We start from the raw sequence: 22,371 nt of genomic DNA, 5'->3' as shown, positions 1-22,371 counted from the left end.
CACTCTATGTTTTATTACACGAACAAACAAACCTCATGAACCAGATTGTCCATTACGACCAATAATGTCCACATATGAATCGTTTAATTACAATCTTGGTAAATACATAGCATGGGCATTCTCCAAATATGTAACATCAGCCAGCTCATTCATCAAAGACTCTTTTAATTTCAAATCTAACCTTAATCAACTTAATCATAAAGCCTTAATGTCCAGTTTCGATGTTATATCCCTCTTTACAGCAGTTTCAACCACTGAAGCCTGCAAGATAGCTTTAAAACTCTATATCCGAGAATATCCCATCAATAGACATTCCCAGCAACCAATTAGTAACCATTATAGAATTCACCACGATGAAGACAAACTTCATGTTCAACAACCACAACTATATACAAACAAATGGCCTAAGCATGGGCAACCCAGTATCACCAGTTCTAGCCAATATTTTTATGACACAAGTTGAAACACAAGTAATTAACACAGCATTACATCCACCACTATACTGGTACAGATATGTCGATCACACGGTTGCGGGATTCAAATCTACAGAACACACACTTAATTTTTTCAATCACATTAACTCTATACATCCCAACATTAACTTCACATGTGAACAGGAAGAAAGCAATCAAATATCATTTCTTAACCTCAAAATTACAAGAACCGATACACAATTTAAAACAGAAATCCACCGAAAAATCACCCATACTGGACTATACATTCCTTGGGCCTCAGCACATGAAACAAAACAAAAATTCAACATACTAAGAAACCAAATAAACACAGCCATAAAACTATGTTCACCAGATAAAATTAACGATGGATTACACAACAGAAAACAATACTTCACCAACATCAAAATATCACATAACAGTAAAAACCAAATTTATTCAAAAACCAGGCACAAAACTGAGGCCTATACTGTGTAAAAACTACATTGACAAACACCACACCAACATTATTTATAAAATACAGTGTGATAACTGCCACGACTTTTATATTGGAGAAACAAGTATAAAAATGGAAACTAGATTCACAGAACACAAAATAAAGTCATCTTTACACGTTTTCGAACACTGCAAATCAAATAAACACAACATAACCACAGAAATCACCCAAATACTAAATAAAGAAACAAACATAAACAAACGCAAAATTATAGAAGCTTTACTTATACAACAACTCAAGCCCAAAATAAACCAATACAAAGTAACATCTTCATACCTATATTAATAAAAATATGCAACATCTAAGCATGCCCTCTACATTCATACACTCAGTTATACAACCGCCTTCAAACATGTGGTCAGCTATCGGTCAGTTACCTCTTTCTTTGTGAACCTGACGATGACTTGGAAGATCGAAACGTTGTTCGCTCCTCTAGATAGTACTTTCTCTATTCATACCAGCCGTTTTTATATGTATAACGAACAAACATTATCATGAAATTTCTCTGCTTTATTTTTCCGATTTTAAACAGCACATAAATTTTGGATTGTCTTTCTTTGTTTTCAAACGTAGCTTTTTAAGTTGTATCCGAAATTCCTTATGATTAATGTTACCTTCTTTTTAATTTGAACGGAGTTAAAAGTTCTGTATTTTCAGGATAATGCTATTTTTTAACTTTTTTAATTTTTGGTATATTTTATTTATTTGTTTTGGAGTTTCGCGCAAAGCTAAACGAGGGCTATTTACTCTAGCCGTCTCTAATTTAGCAATATAACACTAGAAGGAAGACGGCTTGTCATTATCACCCACCGCCAACTTTTGGGATACTCTTTTACTAACGAACAGTGGGATTGACAGGCACATTATAATGCCCCCACTGCTCAAAGGGCGAGCATGTTCGGTGCGACAGGGATTCGTACCTGCGACCCTCGGATTAGGTGTCGAACTCCTTAACCCACCTGGCCATGCCGGTCCAGCTGGTATACACTTCCGAAACCATGATACTGTAATTGTTTTATGTGTGTGTTTTACGTAAGAATTTTCCTAAAGTGATTTTGTGTTATGTTAATATATCCTATACTTGTTGCAGTAATACGAGTAAACCTACATTTCGTCAGATACATATTGATTTCAATCAGCTACAATAGGCGCTATGACCAGGTGGTTAGAGCACGTGACTTGCAACCTGAGAATCATGAATTCGAATTCTCATCACACCAAATATGTTCGTCCTATCGGCTGTGGAGGTGTTATGACATCACACTGAAATCCATCATTCGTTGGAACATGTGTAACCCAAGAGTTGGTGGCGGTTGTTAACGACTAGCTGCCCTCCCTCTATCTTTTCACTGTTAAGGACTGCAAAACTTCGTGTAATTCCTCACGAACAAACCAAACTGCATCATAATTCAGAAAGAAAGAGAGATCTTGCAAATACAATACCTGGTACCCCTAACGGAGATTTGTATTGTTTGTTTAGAATTAAGCACAAAGCTACTCAATGGGCTATCTGTGATCTGCCCACCACGGGTATCGAAACCCGGTTTTTAGTGTGTAAGTCCGCAGACATACCACTGTGCCACTGGGGGGTAATGTTTTTGAATTTCGCACAAAGCTACTCGAGGGCTATCTGTGCTAGCCGTCCCTAATTTAGCAGTGTAAGACTAGAGGGAAGGCAGCTAGTCATCACCACCCACCGCCAACTCTTGGGCTACTCTTTTACCAACGAATAGTGGGATTGACCGTCACATTATAACGCCCCCACGGCTGGGAGGGCGAGCATGTTTGGCGCGAACCCGCGATCCTCAGATTACGAAGCGCACGCCTTAACGCGCAAGGCCATGCCGGGCCTGGAGATTTGTAACATAAGAGGAAATAACATTCGCTTTTTAAAATTATTTTAACATGGCGAGCCCAATTATTCATTATATTTTAAATAAAAAACCACAAATATTTAACAACATAGTCCTTTGCAGTTTCTACTCCTATTATGAAAGTCCAAAAATCGCTTAAATTCAGTTTTACTTACTACTAGAACGTACCTTGTTGTACTTGTTTCAAATTGCTCTGATGTTGAATTTTCGTAATTAATATTCCAACAATTTATTTTTAAACTAGCTTCTGGCTATTGGAACTCAAAAGGCATGCTTGTTTTTTGAAGAATACCCTATGAAAATTATTACTCTAAAATAATAATTATTGTTATTAAATTGTGGACGTTTATTTTGTACTTCTAAATTAATACAGAGTTGAAACATTAAACATTATTTTATTAAGATATTTGTAAATATGTTAATGCAGTAAACTAAAGGTTTCCAAATGCTTTCTAGATTTTTGTGATAAATTGAAAGATGAAAAATGAAAAGTCTTTATGTCCAACAGGTGGATTTAATAAATAACATTTCGTGGACATTCTCCTGATCTAGACTTTCCTTTAAACAAAGTTGGAATACATAGCAAGTTTTAAAAACTTACGTTATTAGCTCTTCGTCTGCTTTAATAATTCTTTATTTGCTTTATCTCTTTGTCTTGTATTATTGAAACTTATTTCTTTGTTAAAAATGTCGAGCAAAATCATAAACAACCAAATTACGTAAGTTTAGGTCATATTCCGCTCGTATCCAGTGGTTAGTTTTTTTAGCAAGATTTCTTTCCACTGTTATAGGTGGCGTAATTATAGTTATTTTATCTCTATTGTGAAGTTTAAAATGTTAACATAGAATTTATTGAATACTAACGAGTGATCTTGTAGTATTTCTAAACCTTTTTTTTACTAACTACAACACTTACTAAGTAACAGAACATTTCTGAAAACCTTTACATTCGCCATATTTTTTACTCTTTAAATTATAAATGGCAATCATTACGTGTTAAGCCTAAGGTGAGTGTGGACATTGAGATAAGCATTGTTACAAATTATGATTCGTCCACTAAACTTACAAATATGTTGTAACTTAACGTTAAAATAAGATTAAGTTAATATGCTATAAATGTTATGTGATCTTTAAACCTTACGTTTCACTAACGTTATTAAAATCAACAAGTCTTTAGTATATAAATTATATCTGTACGCTAAACAGTAATGTTAGCATATAGTAACCGCAAGTTATATTTGCCAACATATTTTACGAAGTGTAACAGCCTTGGTTGTTGTCAAATATCGTGCACATTTTAGTCTCGAGTATTCTGTATGCAATTAAAAAGGTTACATTTGTAATAGTTTTTGTTTAATTTCAACCTGTCTCCAAACATTTCTAAAATGCAGATTACTCGTCATTAAAATACGAAACTTTTATTAGTTAGTATACAGAACAATATAGTAAACTATGTTGATACGTACAACCAAAAGAAATAAAAGAAAAAAATTATTTAAGTTTCTTCCAAGCTTTGTCTACTGAATACCACAAACACCAATACTTACAAAAACTATGCAAAACTTAACTAGCAAAAGTAATGAAACCAAGATAAGTAAATCTTAAAATAATTAAATATATTCCATTTTAATATGTTGCTTGTTTTCACTTCTATCAGTTTTGATCATTAATTTCAGACCAAAAAGTCAATATTGATAATAGTAAAAAAAAAAAAGTTTTCATTTTTTAAATAGTATTTTTAAAAGGAATATCACAGCACAATAAAACAGGTTATTTTTCACTCTACTCAAAGTTTCATTTGAAGTGAATAAACTTGAATTTAAATATTAATATTTGTGTACATTTATCATTTACACATAAATAACCTGAACCAAAACAAATGTAAAAAAACCTAATGAGCATATTGTTACTAAAACCTTCAACTGACGTTTGAAGCCATCTTGTATTTAGTTTGACAATTCTGATTAAACAGTATTCACCACTTGTCCAATCACACTTCAAACTAAGAACTGCTTCAATGTGTTGAAGTAAACTTCACATCAACTCCAGGTTTTCTGAGGTCACATTTCATTAAAATCATATAAACTTGTCTAATTCTGTTTTTAACCAATATGAAATGATTGTTCATTTTACAACTATAACCCATACAATCCGTTATTAAATTCAAATTATGAAAAAAGCTAGTTTCATGAGAGGAATTATAAATAATTTATATGAAAGAAAAAACAAACATTAAAATTTTATGTTTGTCACAAAATTAAAACTATAAACTTGAAACCTAACACATCCATGTAACTAATTACAAAGGAGAACTGGTAATTGTTTGGGCTAAAGTTATATTGGTCATCCAAAGGTCAGACATGAGATATTAACACTGAACATATGTATGGCATTACATAATAATCACAGGATGCCATAAACACGTTACGGCACTAATATGTTGAATAATACAACTACGTGTTGTATTCACAACTACCATCTGTTCATCTTGTAACCATCACAGTAAGTAATGTAACAGTCAGTGAGTAATTATCAGGTTTCCTGTTCCAATACTTTCTACACAATATACAGAAATTAGAGTTTATTCACTTATCACAAACAATAGTTTTAGTAAACAAACAAGCCGAGAGTGAGAAGACATAACCCAATATAAACACCAAATAGAAAATACATTAAAAAAAAAAATGCAATATAACAGTCACCACTGTTTTTGGTATCATATATATTTCCATATGACTGCTAGACATTCAAACTCACTTTCTGTTGCCACCAAAATTAAGTACAAATTAATCAAATTTTGCCCTTATTCTGAAACATTACTAAAGTTGATGTAAACAGATTTTTCTCAACTTACAAACAAGTTTGTTGTGAAAACATTACAAATTGAACCATTTTTATAAACTACCAGTGTCTTAAATAATACTAGAGATTTAAAAAAATCCAAAACATTACCTCAGAATGACAGTTTTCAGTGATATCAGTTCTTCAATAATATAGATAAACAGAAGTAAACAGTAAACAGAGAATATAACCAGTTTAGTAAATTTATAATTACTTAAACGTTAAGTATTTATGGTACATAATAGTTTTGAACAACAAGTTCTATATATCAATAAATAATTTAGGTAAGTATTTCACACAAACAAATTAAACTTTAGTAGAGACAGTTTTGGTATAACTTTGGTCTTGACAATGAAAACAAATAAATATTGATAAACTCCCTGGAATGGAAGGCCACTGTCCATTGTAAAAAGACAAGCATAGAGAATGACATTTCAAAAGTCTTCAGGTCCAGAAGACGAATCGTTCGAAACATCGTCTTCTACGTTTGAAACTTTTTACAACACTCGTTGTCTGTTCCAGTGTATTCACCTTGAACACTCTGGCTAAAAAAACACTATCAAAACTTTGCCTAAAACATCTATCATAGAAAGCATAAATAATCTAAAAATGTGTTTTGTAAAAGAAAATTCCTCAACCTAAATGTTACTGGACAAAACTTAAAATTAGTTCTAATCATGTTCCAGGTCATCACTTTAAAACAGAATGATTATAATTTTGGTAAATCAAAAAATACGCGGAGAGATTCTACATTGAAAAATAACAGTTATTAAAACATTTCAATGATATATCACAAATATATCACAACCAAATTCAACTTTACAGGAACAAAATGTTAAAGTCTGTTTATGTTAGAATGAACTGTTTGCTTGCATTAAAATTATCGTTTCTAAATATTTATTTCAAAGGATCAAAATATGTATACTAGATAAAACCTATGTTTCTTTCATTATTCTCTAATATTTTAGATCAGTGGAAAATTCTGTTTAAAAAAAGAACAAAAGTAGATATGTTTCACTTCTTTGCATATTTTGCTTGTAATTTGTCAACCATTACTTGACATAAACGGTCAATATTGTACTCATGTTTCCACCCCCAGTCATTTCTAGCATTACTATCATCAAACACCTCTGGCCAGGAATCAGCTGAAAAAACAATTAGAATTTAGTGCTTAGTAGTGTTTATTCAATTAAACAACAAGGATAATAAATATATTCAAGATTAGAATTTCAAAGTGTTTAAGTTTTTGAAATTTAAAATATCTGTTTACATGACATTTTCCTCGGATAAAAAATCTAAAAATGACCATTTAATAACTCAGATTGTTCAATTAAAACAATTCTAGATTTTATATTTTAAAATAAAAGACAGTAAGATGTCCAGTAACCAGAACCTCTCCATAAAATCATGATTTGTTTATAATTTTTCAACAAGTACAATTTCCTTTCACCAGTACATTCAAGGTACCTCAAATTAATATTCTATTTAGACTAGTATATTTAACTCCCCCATGACTTCCTCAATAATTAATATTCTATTTAGATTAGTATATTTAACTCCCCCATGACTTCCTCAATAATTAATATTCTATTTAGACTAGTATATTTAACTCCCCCATGACTTCCTCAATAATTAATATTCTATTTAGACTAGTATATTTAACTCCCCCATGACTTCCTCAATAATTAATATTCTATTTAGACTAGTATATTTAACTCCCCCATGACTTCCTCAATAATTAATATTCTATTTAGACTAGTATATTTAACTCCCCCATGACTTCCTCAATAATTAATATTCTATTTAGACTAGTATATTTAACTCCCCCATGACTTCCTCAATAATTAATATTCTATTTAGACTAGTATATTTAACTCCCCCATGACTTCCTCAATAATTAATATTCTATTTAGACTAGTATATTTAACTCCCCCATGACTTCCTCAATAATTAATATCTGGTTGCTCAGGATTTTGAACAAAATCATTGATTAAAGTCTATGTAGTACATAAATTAATTTTTCAATAGACAACTGGTAATTACAATAATGTGATGAGAACTTGGTGTTTAATGAGAGATAAAAATAGTTTGTCTTTCTCTATTAAGGTTAATATTAAAATATTCAGGTTGCACAGGTAAGATGTATTTTATATACGTCCATCGAAATGCAATCATTTTTGACCAAGTTATAGAGCAAAACTACTAAGAAAAATCTGATCCAATGTCAACAGACACTGAATTAGAAATTTTGTGATTTTGACCTTCCAAAAACTAACCATTCCTAAGTTAGGTCATAGTCCAAATGTACACCAACTGTCCAAATCCATTCAGTTCACTTAGAAGAATATTAATCAGAAATGTACACACACACACAACAGTGAAATGGACCTCTGTCACCATGGTGACAGAGACATATAATTAAACAGATCATATACCAATGTCTTGTCTGGAGTCAGGGTGGTATGAAATCCGAAACTCTGGGATCAGTTTTCTGAGAGCTTGAACCACTTCTTCAGGAGTAAAGCTTACTGCTGCAACATTATACGTTCTGAGTTTGAGTTTCTCTTCAGGAACTTCCATAACCTCAATCAGTGAACGCAAACAATCATCTATGTACATCATAGGAAGACGGGTGTTAGGCCTAAGGTAGCACTGAAAGTTGCCTTGTTTGATGACATCGTGGAAAATTTGCACAGCATAATCTACAAAATGTCAAATATCAATTACTTTTAGCATACTGAAAAACCATAATATACACAAGAGAGAGAGAGATGATACACAAACCATTAAATAGAACTAAAAGTTCCTTTTAATTGTGACTGGTTCACTGTTAAAATGTTGAATCTCATCAAATACACTGAACACACTTAAATATAACACTTAGTTTCTAGAATTAAATTTATCTTGTTACCTAAAAACAAAGGTACATTCAGGTGCAGTAAAAACAAAGAAACTTATGACACTACAAACTGACCTACAGTCAGTAAACAGGAACTGACCATTCAAATAGGGACTACAAATTGGCCTACAGTCAGTAAACAAACTGACCATTCAAATAAGGACTACAAATCTAAAAACTAAACTTATTACATTGATGCAAGAAATATCTAATGAAATTGATTGTTTTTGATTAATTTGTCTAATCAAATAATCATGATAACAATACTTTGTTGGTTAAATTTATCTACTAATTATTGATGCTCAGTTTTGAAATCACTTTATTACACACACTGATTATTAAAACTGCTATTACTTTATGTCCTAATTTATTTAACATATTAGTCTCCAAACCCATGACCCTCTGATTGAGAATCAACCACCCGACCAAGAAGAAAAAATTACTACCATTAATACTGTAATATCTAACTTTACTTTAAAATAACTATATTTCCTTGTTTGCTTTGTAAGAAGCAAATAATAATACTTTAGTAATCAAAGGATGGTAGTCAAACACTAGGAATTGTTAACAGTCCTCCACTAGAGGGAGCTAGATGTCAAGATTGTAATAATAAAATTAAAAGCGCTTTTAACACTACTCACCAGTTGTCCCACCACCTGGGTGCGTGTCTGCTGATATCACACCTGGGAAACGCAAACACCTGAAGTCGACTCCAAACTTATGCTGATAGTACTGTTAGAAACAGAAGTACATTTGTAGAGATACAAAAAAACATTTATATCAAGGTTCACATCACTAACAAGCATGGGAAATTATTTATGGAATATTGAAATCACATATCTTACACAAAGTTGGAACATTCAGAGAACATAACTGCATTTTATGTATTCCTCTACTTTAAATATCTTTACCTGAAATCTAAAGACACTAACAATCGTGTAAATATAGAATAATATTTCAGTGAAGAAAAAATCTTGTATAATTACACTGCACAACAATTTTTTTGAAAAGTTTTGCTTCCTGAAAAGGTTTTGCTGATTGTGACAGGTACCTGGTGGGTATGCACAAATATACTGTTGGTTTTGCTTCATCACGTAGGAACTCTGAGAAATAGACAGTTAACTGTTACAGGCAATAACATATTTAATTGCATTTATGTTTCTAATACGCTGTTAAATTCAACATAATTAAAAGTGTTTTGCTCCTGATTTTCGTTTTTATTCAATGTCCGGTGCATCACGTTGCAGTGTCCAACAGTAGTCAGCAAGCATTGATGGAATCCAGTTGCCTTGATATAGTTTTTCCATTGTAGCAAAACTGAAGATATCGATAAAACGGTACGTGATGGGCAAATATAGATGTGATTTTCATGATCAGCAGCCAAACATCTATAAGGAACACCCAACAGTGTTCAGGAAGCAAAAACTTTGTTGTGCAGTGTTATAGAATTAAAACTGGATTAAATGATAAAGCCATCTTTAAACAGGTCATAAAAACATCATTACTTTAGTCTTGGTATCCATCTGCTAGAAGTCTTCGTTCAAAGTTATCCCTAATAATCAACTAACAGCCAAGAGTGCTAGCTGGCAATTTGTGGGTAAATCTTGTCTCACCAAACATTTCATTCAAAGCTCAATAAAAAACCTTTCTACACTCAGAATATGAAACAAATTAAACACATAGACTTGAAATTTACACCTAAAGAATAGAGGTCTTCCCTTTAAACCAGTACGGGTTTTCACTGGGTTTACTTTAACATGATTCAATTTCAAGTTAAAACGTTGATAAGGAAAAACAGATTTTAAGATTGGGAGTTGAACTTGAAACTAGATAGAGTATGTTCACACAAAATATTGTCATGTCATTATATAACATTGTAACTGAAACTTAAATAAATCTAAGGTAAGATATCTTATATTTTGTCAGTGTATGTATATTATTATGTAACACTAATTACACGTACAGTTAAAAACCTTTATAAGTGAACACCAAGTAAACCATCGTGTTATCAGATAGTTTGGTGATAGAGAATTAGCCCCTTTAGCTAGAAAATCTGGGTCAAAGTTCAAGTCCCAGTGTCAATTTTTACTTTAATGCCAAAAATTATTCAACCATTTGTTGTTTTTATCATTGACAAAATTACACAAACACACTAACAGATCTAAACTTAAATCACAAGAAATTTGTTTTTACCTCTCCCAACAGCTCTCCATGTACCTTAGACACCCCATAAATAGTTCTTGGTCTCTGTACACACAAGTCGGGGGTTGGATTTCGAGGGGAATCTGGGCCAAACGCACCTATGGTACTTGGTACGAAGATACGCAGTCTGTACTGTTTAGCTAATTCCATAACATTGTGCAAGCCTTCAATGTTCACACGCATGGCCAGCGGGACATTGTGCTCACCAATTGCACTAAGCAGAGCACTAAAGTGTATCAACCAATCAATCTGATGGGTGACAATAATCTCCTGGAGGTTCTTAAAATCCAGGATATCAGCATAAATGTAGGGGCCTGAGAGAAGGTTGAAATAAAGTTATCCTACTTTATATTAAAATGTGTAGCTACAAAAATTACATTCAACCAGATTTATAGTTACTATAAAAAAATGATAACTTAATTTCTAATGGTAAATTAACAATTGTATTATTTTTTACTTTTATTTTGAAGTCAACAGTACCTTGTTACTTTATTTTTATTTCTTCCAAAGTTATAAAACATCTTCACAAATTAACAATGTTACAGGGGTTTTATCACAGTAAAAGAATGATTGGTACAAGTGACACATTCCTGCAGATGGGATTCTTGTAACATGTTTAACACCCAGAGGTTAGAATTAGTAGATGTTATCATGACCAGATGTTAATTTCTGAGAACTATTAAGTTATAGAAAAGTTTCAAGCACTCTTGTGTCAAAAGCTAAACCTGTAGATTTTCTATAGTTGTTGTATTTTGACTTGAACCTTACACATCTAAAACTTCTTGACAGCCAGTCACAAACTGAAGAGAGGGAATTATGTGGCTAAAGATAAACATTGTCTGATTTTCAAACCTATGTTATCAATTGATAACAAAACCACAACTGGCTATCTATCATTTCAACTGTGGGGAGTCAAACCCCATATTTTATCCTTGTAATTCCTGAGACCTATTGTTATCCAGCTGAGGGACCAACTGGTGACACCAATTAAAATTAAAACCATATTCTGTGAAACATAAATATACAAGTATAATTAAAGAAAAAAGATGTCAATATAGTGGCCACTACTACCAAGAAAGTTCTTTGTAAAGATTGTAGTCACTAGAAACTCACCACTTTCTACGATTTGTTTTGGAGCCTTAATGATGTCAGACATTATAACGTTGTCTCGGCCATACTTGTTTCTAAGATGAAAGTAAAATATTAAAAAACATCGGCAAGTATCGAACTATAGAAACTCGGTGAAACTAAACTGAACAGAAACTCATTAGTATTTGTTTTACAGATTTTACAAAGGGAACAAAAATGTGTTTATAAACAGGTATGATGTTGTGGTCATGAATGGAGTAATGAAGTAAACAGAGTTAACAATAAATAATTAAGTATACGTAATCTGGATTAGAACATCTTTAAAACAGATTTCTTAAGGCAAAAAGTCACACAACATCCTTCAACGTGACGACTTTCTCAAAGAAACAGACAGAAGAAAAATGTACAACCACTTGTTATATCACAATGAGATTCTCTGACAAACTTCAAAACTTCATGCAACGGTAATTGTGGATTTATAAAATCTGATAATTAATGGACATACAAGATGTAAGTACAACTGACACTTACTAGCTACTTACCTCCACATTAACTAATTAACAAAAATTGTTTTGTGGTAAATCTTCAAAAGTGTATATGCTTAAGACAATGAACTGGTCTCAAACCTAATACAAAAGATTCTATTGTCAACAGTTACATTGCAAACCTTCACAGTTTGTTCGATAAACAGTCATTAGTAAAGACTCTCGAACCATAAGTCTAAAGGAATATAACGTATTCATACCTTAAAATCTTTGCCAGCCCTGTTCCAAGCTGTCCTAAACTCCCTATGAAAGAAACAAGTTCACAGTCATACATACACAAAAACTGACATGTTTACAGTTAAACAATGATCCCAAAACAAAACTGTTTTTAAATATATAATAAATGAACTATTTTATTATTAAATTGTTTATCTGAAACTTATAAATGGTACACTTTTGAATTTTCCAATGACAGTTCTCTGTCAGGACATCATATGACCACAGTAATGAAATGGTTGAAAACTAGACACTTTTTAAAACACTTCAACTATGTTTTGTTTTAAACATATATGATCTTTAACAAATTGTTTTATTGTACAATAAGTTGTCAGTAAAATACAAAGGAAGCAACAACCAGGTTGGCTGCTTCATATCAACAGAACAAAGGCATATTGTATCCAAGAGAAAATAAAAATGGGCTGTAACATTTTAAAAACTGTGGTGTTACAACAACATAAATTGATAATTTGAACTTATTTTCTTTAACATATTTTTACAGATATTTGATCACACATTTTACAAGAAACAAATTACATTTATTATAAATATAACTATCATATGATTTGTTTCTGTATATTATCCTACATTATAGTTAATGAAATCCATTGAACTGTACTCTTTGTTTATGAATTTCATTTTTGAGACCCTCTATAAATATACTCCAGACTTATAGTGTAGTGATCTCACTCTGAATTCATTATAAACTTCATAAATTAACTGGTTAGTTATTTTAAAAATAAAACACTCCACATGAAGAAGTGAACAGTATTCTAAATAAGGCACCTAATATCTCTGGCTCACCATAAATTATTAATTAAAATATGATAAACCAGTTACTACTAGATTTGTCATGTTTTTGTTACTTGTGTTATTAAAGAAAAACCTGCATTGTATGTTGTCTTCCTGAGGAAAGAAACCAGTGTTCAATCATTTAATTACACTGCACAACAATTTTGTTGAACAGTTTTACTTCCTGAAAAGTTTTTGCTGATTGCAACAGGTACCTGGTGGGTATGCACGAATATAGTTTTGGTTTTGTTTCATCACTTAGGAACTCTGAGAAATAGACAGTTAACTGTTTACAGGCAATAACGTATTTAATTGCGTTTATGTTTCTAATACGCTATTAAGTTCAACATAATTAAGTGTTTTGCTCCTGATTTTCGTTTGTATTCAATGTCCGGTGCATCACGTTGCAGTGTCCAACAGTAGTCAACAAGCATTGACGGATTCCAGTTGCCCTGATATCGTTTTTCCATTGTAGCAATGTCCTAATAAAACTTTTCATCGTGTTTGTCACTGACAGCACCGAGATGTGCGGGTAAGAAGTCCAAGTGTGAGTGGAGGAAATGAATCTTGAGTGACATGTTGCACTTCATTGTTTTGTATGCTCTAAGAAGTTTGTCTACAGCTGAATGTAATGTGGGGCTCTGTAATTGCCAAGAAAATTGTCAACAACATCTTTGAAGGCTTTCCAGGCAATCTTTTCTGGCTCAACTAACCACTTGTCACTCATAACATGTCTGATCTGAGGGCCAACAAAAATGCCCTCTTTGATCTTGGCCTCGGTTATTCTTGGGAACATCTGTCTTAAATAACGAAAACCTTCACCTTCTTTGTTCATTGCTTTCACAAAATTCTTCATAAGTCCTGATTTTATGTGAAGAGGAGGCAAAAAAAAAACTTTGCCGGGTTGACAAGCGGTTCATGAGCCACATTTTTCTATCCTGAATCTAACTTTTTACAGAGTGGCCAGCTCTGTCTAGAATAATGTGACTCTTTGGCACGACTGTTCCATTCACAGATGAAACAACAGTACTTTGTATAGCCGAGCAATGACTTCCAGATCTCCACAGATATTCCAGTTGTACTTGCTGTACTGGATTCGCTTCAGCAACATTTCCATGTTCTCATAGGTGTGCTTCATAGCCAACAGGTATTGAAGAGTGAATGTTGTCATTGGGTAACAGAACAGCTTTGAGGCTTAACATTGATAAATCAATAAAGAGATGCCACTCTTGCAAGTCATGGTCACAACCCAAAGCAGAGAACAATCCTTCAATGTCAACACAGAAACAGAGACTGTCAACTTGTACAAAGAATTTGGTTATATCATCTTGGCGGCTTTGATAAACAGAAATTTTCATACCTGGTGACAGCAAACACCATTCCTGCAGTCTCGAACCCAGCAATTTGGCTTTTTACAGACCCAAATTTCTGACTAGATTGTTTAATTCTGTCTGTGTTATGAGATGTGGATTGCCTGAGGAGCATGATTCAAAATCCAGATCAATGTTACTGCCAGTTCCCTCCATTGCAGTTTCTTCATCTGGTTCATCTAAGGTCCATTCCTCTGGTGGTTCCGGAATTTGAAGACTGTCGTCATGTGGCACGGGTCTCATTGCTGAAGGCAGATTAAGGTATTCAATTGACTTCTTATTTTTGGCAGAGAAACCAGATACATTAGTCAAACAGAAGTAACAGCCCGTCACATGGTCTTTCTGTTCTAGCCATATCATCGGGACAGCAAACGGCATTGTCTTTCAAGTGTCTCTGAGCCAAGCTTTCAAACAGATAGCACATGTCACACGACAAATATGAAGCACCCATTCTTGGTCTTCATCATCAATTTTACAACCAAAGTACAGATGATATACTTTCTTCACAAGAGCAGTCATTGAGCATCTCTGATGAACAAGCGTATACTCACTACAAATATAGCAGAATGTATCATGGCTGTTACAACATTGACAAGACATTCTGACTGACACCAATCGTCCTGTAAAACATCCATAACATCTAACTTACTTGTTACAGTGCTACTGGGGCAATGCTATATTCTGAAACAATACGTACACACTATAAGGTCTATATTAATCCAATGAGCAGCATCTGTGTATGCAAGCCACTTTTATAGCCTGCTGAGACAGTGTCAAGCTGGGTACGGCCTGCACAGGCATGTCCGGGCTGCATACTTCCACAGAACATCTTCCAACCTGGCTTGATTTCATACCTGGACATGCTCAGACTGCACAAAACATTGTTCATAGGTCTCTTACAAAAATGAAAATTTTTTGGACACAAATATAAGAAAAAACATGACAAAACTAAATATTTCGATGAAATGGTACGTGAGGGGCAAATTATGATGCGATTTTCGTGATCAGCAGGCGAAAATCTACAAGAAACACCTAACAGTGTTCAAGAAGCAAAAACTTTGTTGTGCAGTGTTATCTTAGTGCATGTCAAACTGAATTCACCAATTCATTACGTGTGGTTTTGCTGTAATATTTCATATCACCTACACTGTATGGCTAATTTGTGCTTCCACACCCAAAACACAGGTGAAGTGAATGTTCCTTGGAGTCACTGCTAACCTTCTGTACCTGTCCCTGTTAACATTTGTTTTAATGTGCAATTTTCCTTTTTGGTTACTTAAAAAGAGAGAGATAGAACTTAAAGTTAGCCCTACAATACACACTTTCTCAACCTCTAAGAAAGTTTCGGTACAATTTTTTTCAGAAACAAAGAATCTGTCAGATACCAACTTTAGATAAATGAAAATGTAGTTTTCCTGCTGTTTTTATTATTTAGAAAACCAGTTTTTGCTTTGATGTTCATAATTCATGTATATAAAAGCAACAAAGTATCAGTGAAAAATAATTATTACTGAAAACAGTTTAAATCAATCTTGTTCAAAACTAAAGTAACCTATAAACTTGCACTGATCTTATTAAATCAGTGGAAACAGGGAAGAGAAAGCATGTACATCTGAAGCATTATCTCCATTAGTTTCCTTTATTTGTAACCTGAAAATTAGGAGAGGTGTTAAAAAAAGCTTTTAACTAGTTTAGTCACTTTACTGGACATGCACCCATGACTTTAAGACAATAATAAATGAACCACTAAGTAGTTCAGTCACTTTACTGGACATGTACCTATGGCTTTAAGACAATAATAAATGAACCACTAAGTAGTTTAGTCACTTTACTGGACATGCACCCATGGCTTTAAGACAATAATAAATGAACCACTAACTAGTTCAGTCACTTTACTGGACATGCACCCATGGCTTTCAGACAATAATAAATGAACCACTAAGTAGTTCAGTCACTTTACTGGACATGCACCCATGGCTTTAAGACAATAATAAATGAACCACTAAGTAGTTCAGTCACTTTACTGGACATGCACCCATGGCTTTCAGACAATAATAAATGAACCACTAAGTAGTTCAGTCACTTTACTGGACATGCACCCATGGCTTTCAGACAATAATAAATGAACCACTAAGTAGTTTAGTCACTTTACTGGACATGCACCCATGGCTTTCAGACAATAATAAATGAACCACTAAGTAGTTCAGTCACTTTACTGGACATGCACCCATGGCTTTAAGACAATAATAAATGAACCACTAAGTAGTTCAGTCACTTTACTGGACATGCACCCATGGCTTTAAGACAATAATAAATGAACCACTAAGTAGTTCAGTCACTTTACTGGACATGCACCCATGGCTTTAAGACAATAATAAATGAACCACTAAGTAGTTCAGTCACTTTACTGGACATGCACCCATGGCTTTAAGACAATAATAAATGAACCACTAAGTAGTTCAGTCATTTTACTGGACATGCACCCATGGCTTTAAGACAATAATAAATGAACCACTATATATCTGACTGAATGTTAAGTCTTGTATCGTTACATTAACTGTTTGCAATACGTTGAAAATTGTGTGAATTTACTGTCATAAGAATTAGTAAACAACTCTGTTGGTGGTTTAAGGACAAAATAATTATTGTTAACCACATTTGATTGTCGGTTAATTGCTGACACGCTTCGCCTATTGATTTGTTCTCCTTGGATCTGTACGAGTTCCAAAAACGGTTTCAACAACAACAAAAATTATAGATGTATGAAAAACATGAAAATCACTAATTCAACAATATAATAAAAATCCACACTTCTAGATAAAACAAATTTCCATTTATTGTTTTGGAACTGGATATACGATACATCAAATGTATACTACATACTGGTTAAGCTGTGAAAACTACGAAGGCTTGCCAATCACTCTGAAACAGAACAGACTTCATCGACTATCTACTCTGGAGAAACACTGTTCACAAAAAATCAATGAGAGAATTTTGATGCTGATTAAACACAAAACCTCAATATATTACAAGCACACAAGGTCTCTGAAGTTTTAAAATTAGAAAATATTAAATGGAAGACTTAGGACCAGAGGAGTAAAACCTATTTTGGCCATTGTGTACAGAATACTTCAGTCTTAAAGTGGCATCGATACTGATGTGGCAAAGATGAGATGGACACAGTACATTTTTTTCTATTAAAATATAAAACATCATGGTTATTACCTTGTACTGTGATAAGTTTACTGTTTTTGTTCCGTAAAATGTTGTACTAAATTTACATCAAAACCTAACTTAAAACAAGTAAAGATTCAAATCTGTTGATATACCAAGATATCGCTTCCATTATTCTCAACTAATCGTTTCTGTGAGCTAGTTTTCAATGTGCTGGAAGACAAAATAACACTGAAGAAACCACAGTGGTCACTTATGTTTTCTAACAGCGACAAACACTCATGATATCAGACCAGTAAGAGCCAATCTCACTTCACCAGTTATTAAGCCTCTCAGTTAAATGTCATAATTTCCCTAAAAGTGTTATTACCATATTACTATTAATCATAACTGTTGGAAGTAGTAACATTGATGGACTCCACAGTTGAGTAACAGGTGAAAAACACAGTTGAAAATGTAGAAATGTTAAGAAATCTAAGACACAAGTAATAAAATACATTTTTCAAACCTGTTATCAATACCCGAGGAGTATCCCCTTCTTCTATAACAACGGGGTCTGTTGTCATCCCGTTGAAGAACCGTACACCAACCATTCTGGGGAAGAAACGTGCTTTCGTTACAGACTTCCATGTCCAAATGTTTTCTCTCAAATGTCTGGACATTTTCATACTAATCCTCGATCCGTAAAAAGACTGAGACAGATTATGGCAGACAACAGACATAGTTGGTTTCACAATGTTTCCTTCAGCTATTAAAGACAATAAAAACACAGCACACATTGAGCTAGGTACGAGAAAAAAAACAAAGTGTGATTTACATGTTGAATTTGACAATTGTTAACACAAAAAAATAATAAAAGAAGGGCTTTGGGACATAATTCTTCTAACCTGGTTTACTCAAGTTAACTTTTCTTACACCATTATAGTTCATACTTGGACACAGGCATAAACAAGTGCAAGTGTTACTACAATGTTAATTAGAATATTTAATGAATATACTCGTTTTTTTTGTCATTCCTAATTTAGTTTTATATCCATTATTTTATTCTACATTCTTGTCTGTATATAGATTTAGGGCTACCATAAGTCTCCTGAGCTAACCAAACAAAAACATTTTTGGCTGCAAATATCAGTAACAGGAAGGGTACCAAACATGAAATTATATAATCTTTGTAAGTAATATAATGTTATCATTATATTTAATTACTACATTATTATATTTAGTTCTGGCCCACATACAAGTCCTGCTTCAAATTTGATCAGAAACTAATTACAAAACTTAGTGTTAACATACTTAAAACAATTTTAAAATAATTTAAATAAGGAACAGTACATATTTTATTATCACACAAAGTATTTCATGAAACAGAAAATAATGAACAATTTGATAAACCTGCCACAATATGCATCTTAAAATACACGAGTGAAGTGGAACCCAAGTCAAAACTAATATTCAATGTTATCATATCATTATATATATATATATATATATATATACACACATCTAACAAAATTAATTAGATTAGCAACAGTATTATCAAACTGAGGATTTAGCTTGTTAATTACAGTTCATACTAACTACTTTGAAAAACATTTCGTATTTTTAATTTAATAAGTTAACAAATTGTTTCATTAACAATTAAACACATTAAAATATATTTACAACTGGGATAAACCTAAAGTTAGTTATAGAACATGTAAAAATAAAAAGACCAATTAAGTGGGTCATTGTTAAGAAGTTAACTTCATTCCATATGGAAGCCAAAACATAATCTGAACTTTATTTTTGTGCATACAGACAAGACACAGAATAATTAACGAGTTTTACTTCTTTTTTTAATAAGGTATTAAAATATATTCCAAAAGTTACACCCTGGGGGGTTTTGATCTTGAACTACAACTTAGAATTACTAAATACCGTAAGTAGTACACGTGTATACCTGATATAGGTCAAGTGAGCTAACAGGCTTAAAGTTAAGAATGAAAACGTACGCTACGTTGCACGGGTGAGTTTGCTAAAATTACAATATCCGGAAAGTTTTCGTTTGCTGAAGAAGGCTTACACGTTACAACTTACAGTAATACTATTTGATTAATAAGTTAAAAAGTACTGGTCTTGTTTTTATTTTACTTTTAATGTCAGTAAACTTCCACATCCCTAAAGCTAATATCTCACACAACACATTCATGAAAATATATATATATATATATATATATATATATATATATAAATCTTCAACAAATTTCTTTATCAACCTACCTCTTCCAGTGCGTACTCGCTAGTTAGAATGAATCTCCGACTACTTGAAATCTTATCGCAAATTGCATCATACAGCGCTCGCTACACGTGTAATTTGCCTCCCAAAACTAGCGAATCAGGACAAGAGTAGCTGGAGGTGTGGTGGAGTTTTACTTGCTACCACTAGGAAAAATAAAAGATATACGTTCAATTTTTCAGTATATATGTACATAAACAATAAATTAAAACAGCAATTAGAAATAAAACTATCTACTTAAAACTTCCGTGAGTTTTTATTTGAACAGTGGTAGTAAGATGTATTCATGATGATTGCTTAATGTTTAACGTACATTTACTAATTCAAACTCAAAAAAAAAAAAAAAATTCTCACATTTCATCGGTTATTTATTAACTTTTGCATAATTCATGTTGAATACTACATTGGATGTAAGATGAAACAAAAAATCAAATAGTTACGTGACTAATTACTTGGTCAAACTTTTCATGTCGTTTAACCAAGAAACGTTGGTGTTAACCATTTGTTTGCAGTTTGAAATACAATAACAATTTAGCTGCGCTTGTTTATTGCACACGATACAACTAAAGTGTTATTAAACCACTTCATAAATTATTTAGTTTATCAAAAGCTACAAAGGCTTATCAGTTTGACCGTCCATATAACACTTTTTTCTAAACATAAATAGACAGACATGGCCAAGTTACTATTAATAACCACTAGGGAGAGAAAAAAACCTTTCTTACAAAGGTAAAATGTAAAAGCGTAATCTAGAAATCACGACACGTAATAACACAAAATTACTAAAGAACATAAACTACTGTGGTTTTATTCAGCTAAAAATAGTTTTTAACGTATTCCTTAATACATAGACTGACATTTAAAATTACATACATAAAATTATAAGACACATAACAATGTAAAATACCACAAGATGGCGCTGCTTAACTGTTATTAGTTTGTTTTGTGATATAGCACAAAGATGCGATAGTTATCAGTCGATGACTCAAATAATCTTCAGAAGAATTAGGTTTGGTGTTGAAATTCGCGCAATGCTACACAAGGGCTATCTGCATTACCGATCCTAATTTAGCAGTGTAACACTAGAGGGAAAGCAGCTAGTCATCACCATCCACCATTAGCTCTTGGATTACTCTTTTATCAATGAATAATGGGATTTACTGTAACATTATAACTCCTCCACAACTAGAAGGGGCGAGCATGTTTGGTGAGATGGGGACTCCAACCTGCGATCCTCACACTGCGAATAGAGTGCCTTAACCATAGGGCTATTCTGGACTCTATGAGAAAAAAGACAGTTGCTCTGGAAAACTTCATGAATCATCATTTATGCGAATAATATATTGCAATTAATAACATATTAATACATTAACGCCTACAATTTAAAGTAGAAGAAAGAGAAGAGATATTTTGTGATATCAATATCCTCTCACCAGTTCCGAAATCCAGATTTCTAACAGAGAGGGTCGACATGATCTGAAGGTTAGAGTGTTTAATTCACAATCTGTGGGTACGAGACCAAAACCTGTCGTCGAACATGCTCGCCTTTTCTGTTGCAGGGGCGTTATAACTTGGCGGTCAATCCCTTTATTTCTTTGTAAAGAGCAGATCCAAGTATTCACAGTGCGTGATGTTGATTAGTTGCCTTCTTTACAGCCCCCCAGTGGCACAGTGTTATGTCTGCAGGACTTGTATTTTTATAAATCGGGTTTTGATATTCGTGGTGGGCAAACCATAGATAGCCCTTTGTGTAGCTTTGTGCCTAACTACAAACTACAGCCTTCCCTTTAACTTAGCACTATAAAATTAAGGACAAGTTAGCGATTTAAAAAAAAATGCAACTGCGTGTAAGGGAAACAACTTTTCATATTCTAAGATAATCTTTCATTGAACACGAATTTACGTAACTTCTGTCCAATGACGTTTAGATAATAATAAAATACATTATTAAAGGAAGGCTAAATATATTATTTGTATATGACTTAATAATTATTACTGATAATTCCAATTCAGTTGTTTAATCATGTACACACCATAACACATGTCAATGAGAATTGATGATATAAATAGTGCCTACTATATGTGTTGTATTCCAGCAGACTTGATAAGTCCTAGTATCGAGGCGAAAAGCCTCGTCGGCACTAGA

The 22,371-nt window shown here is 32.9% G+C and overlaps 1 protein-coding gene across 3 annotated transcripts; it reads right to left on the bottom strand.

The window, feature by feature from the left end:
- Positions 1 to 4,224: 4,224 nt before the first annotated feature.
- Positions 4,225 to 20,366, bottom strand: Tdh (L-threonine dehydrogenase). Of its 3 annotated transcripts, none has more exons than XM_076484881.1 (8): positions 20,210 to 20,366; positions 18,459 to 18,698; positions 12,599 to 12,641; positions 11,878 to 11,948; positions 10,756 to 11,078; positions 9,204 to 9,294; positions 8,099 to 8,365; positions 4,225 to 6,808 (listed from the first exon to the last, which is right to left on the bottom strand). In XM_076484881.1, exons 2-8 carry the CDS (start codon positions 18,670 to 18,672, stop codon positions 6,678 to 6,680), a joined length of 1,140 nt encoding a protein of 379 aa, XP_076340996.1. In that variant the 5' UTR covers positions 18,673 to 18,698; positions 20,210 to 20,366; the 3' UTR covers positions 4,225 to 6,677. The 3 variants fall into 3 exon arrangements, with proteins under 3 accessions (XP_076340996.1, XP_076340995.1, XP_076340997.1); XM_076484880.1 differs by having other exon boundaries at positions 18,459 to 18,733; positions 20,210 to 20,217; XM_076484882.1 differs by lacking the exon at positions 20,210 to 20,366 and adding an exon at positions 19,890 to 19,912.
- Between the last annotated feature and the right edge of the window lie 2,005 nt (positions 20,367 to 22,371).

The sequence above is a fragment of the Tachypleus tridentatus genome, unplaced genomic scaffold (genome assembly GCF_004210375.1).
Source record: "Tachypleus tridentatus isolate NWPU-2018 unplaced genomic scaffold, ASM421037v1 Hic_cluster_1, whole genome shotgun sequence".
NCBI classification, from domain to species: Eukaryota; Metazoa; Arthropoda; class Merostomata; order Xiphosura; family Limulidae; genus Tachypleus; species Tachypleus tridentatus.
Note: the sequence above shows the minus strand (reverse complement) of the source record. Positions and strands in the feature narration are given on the sequence as shown.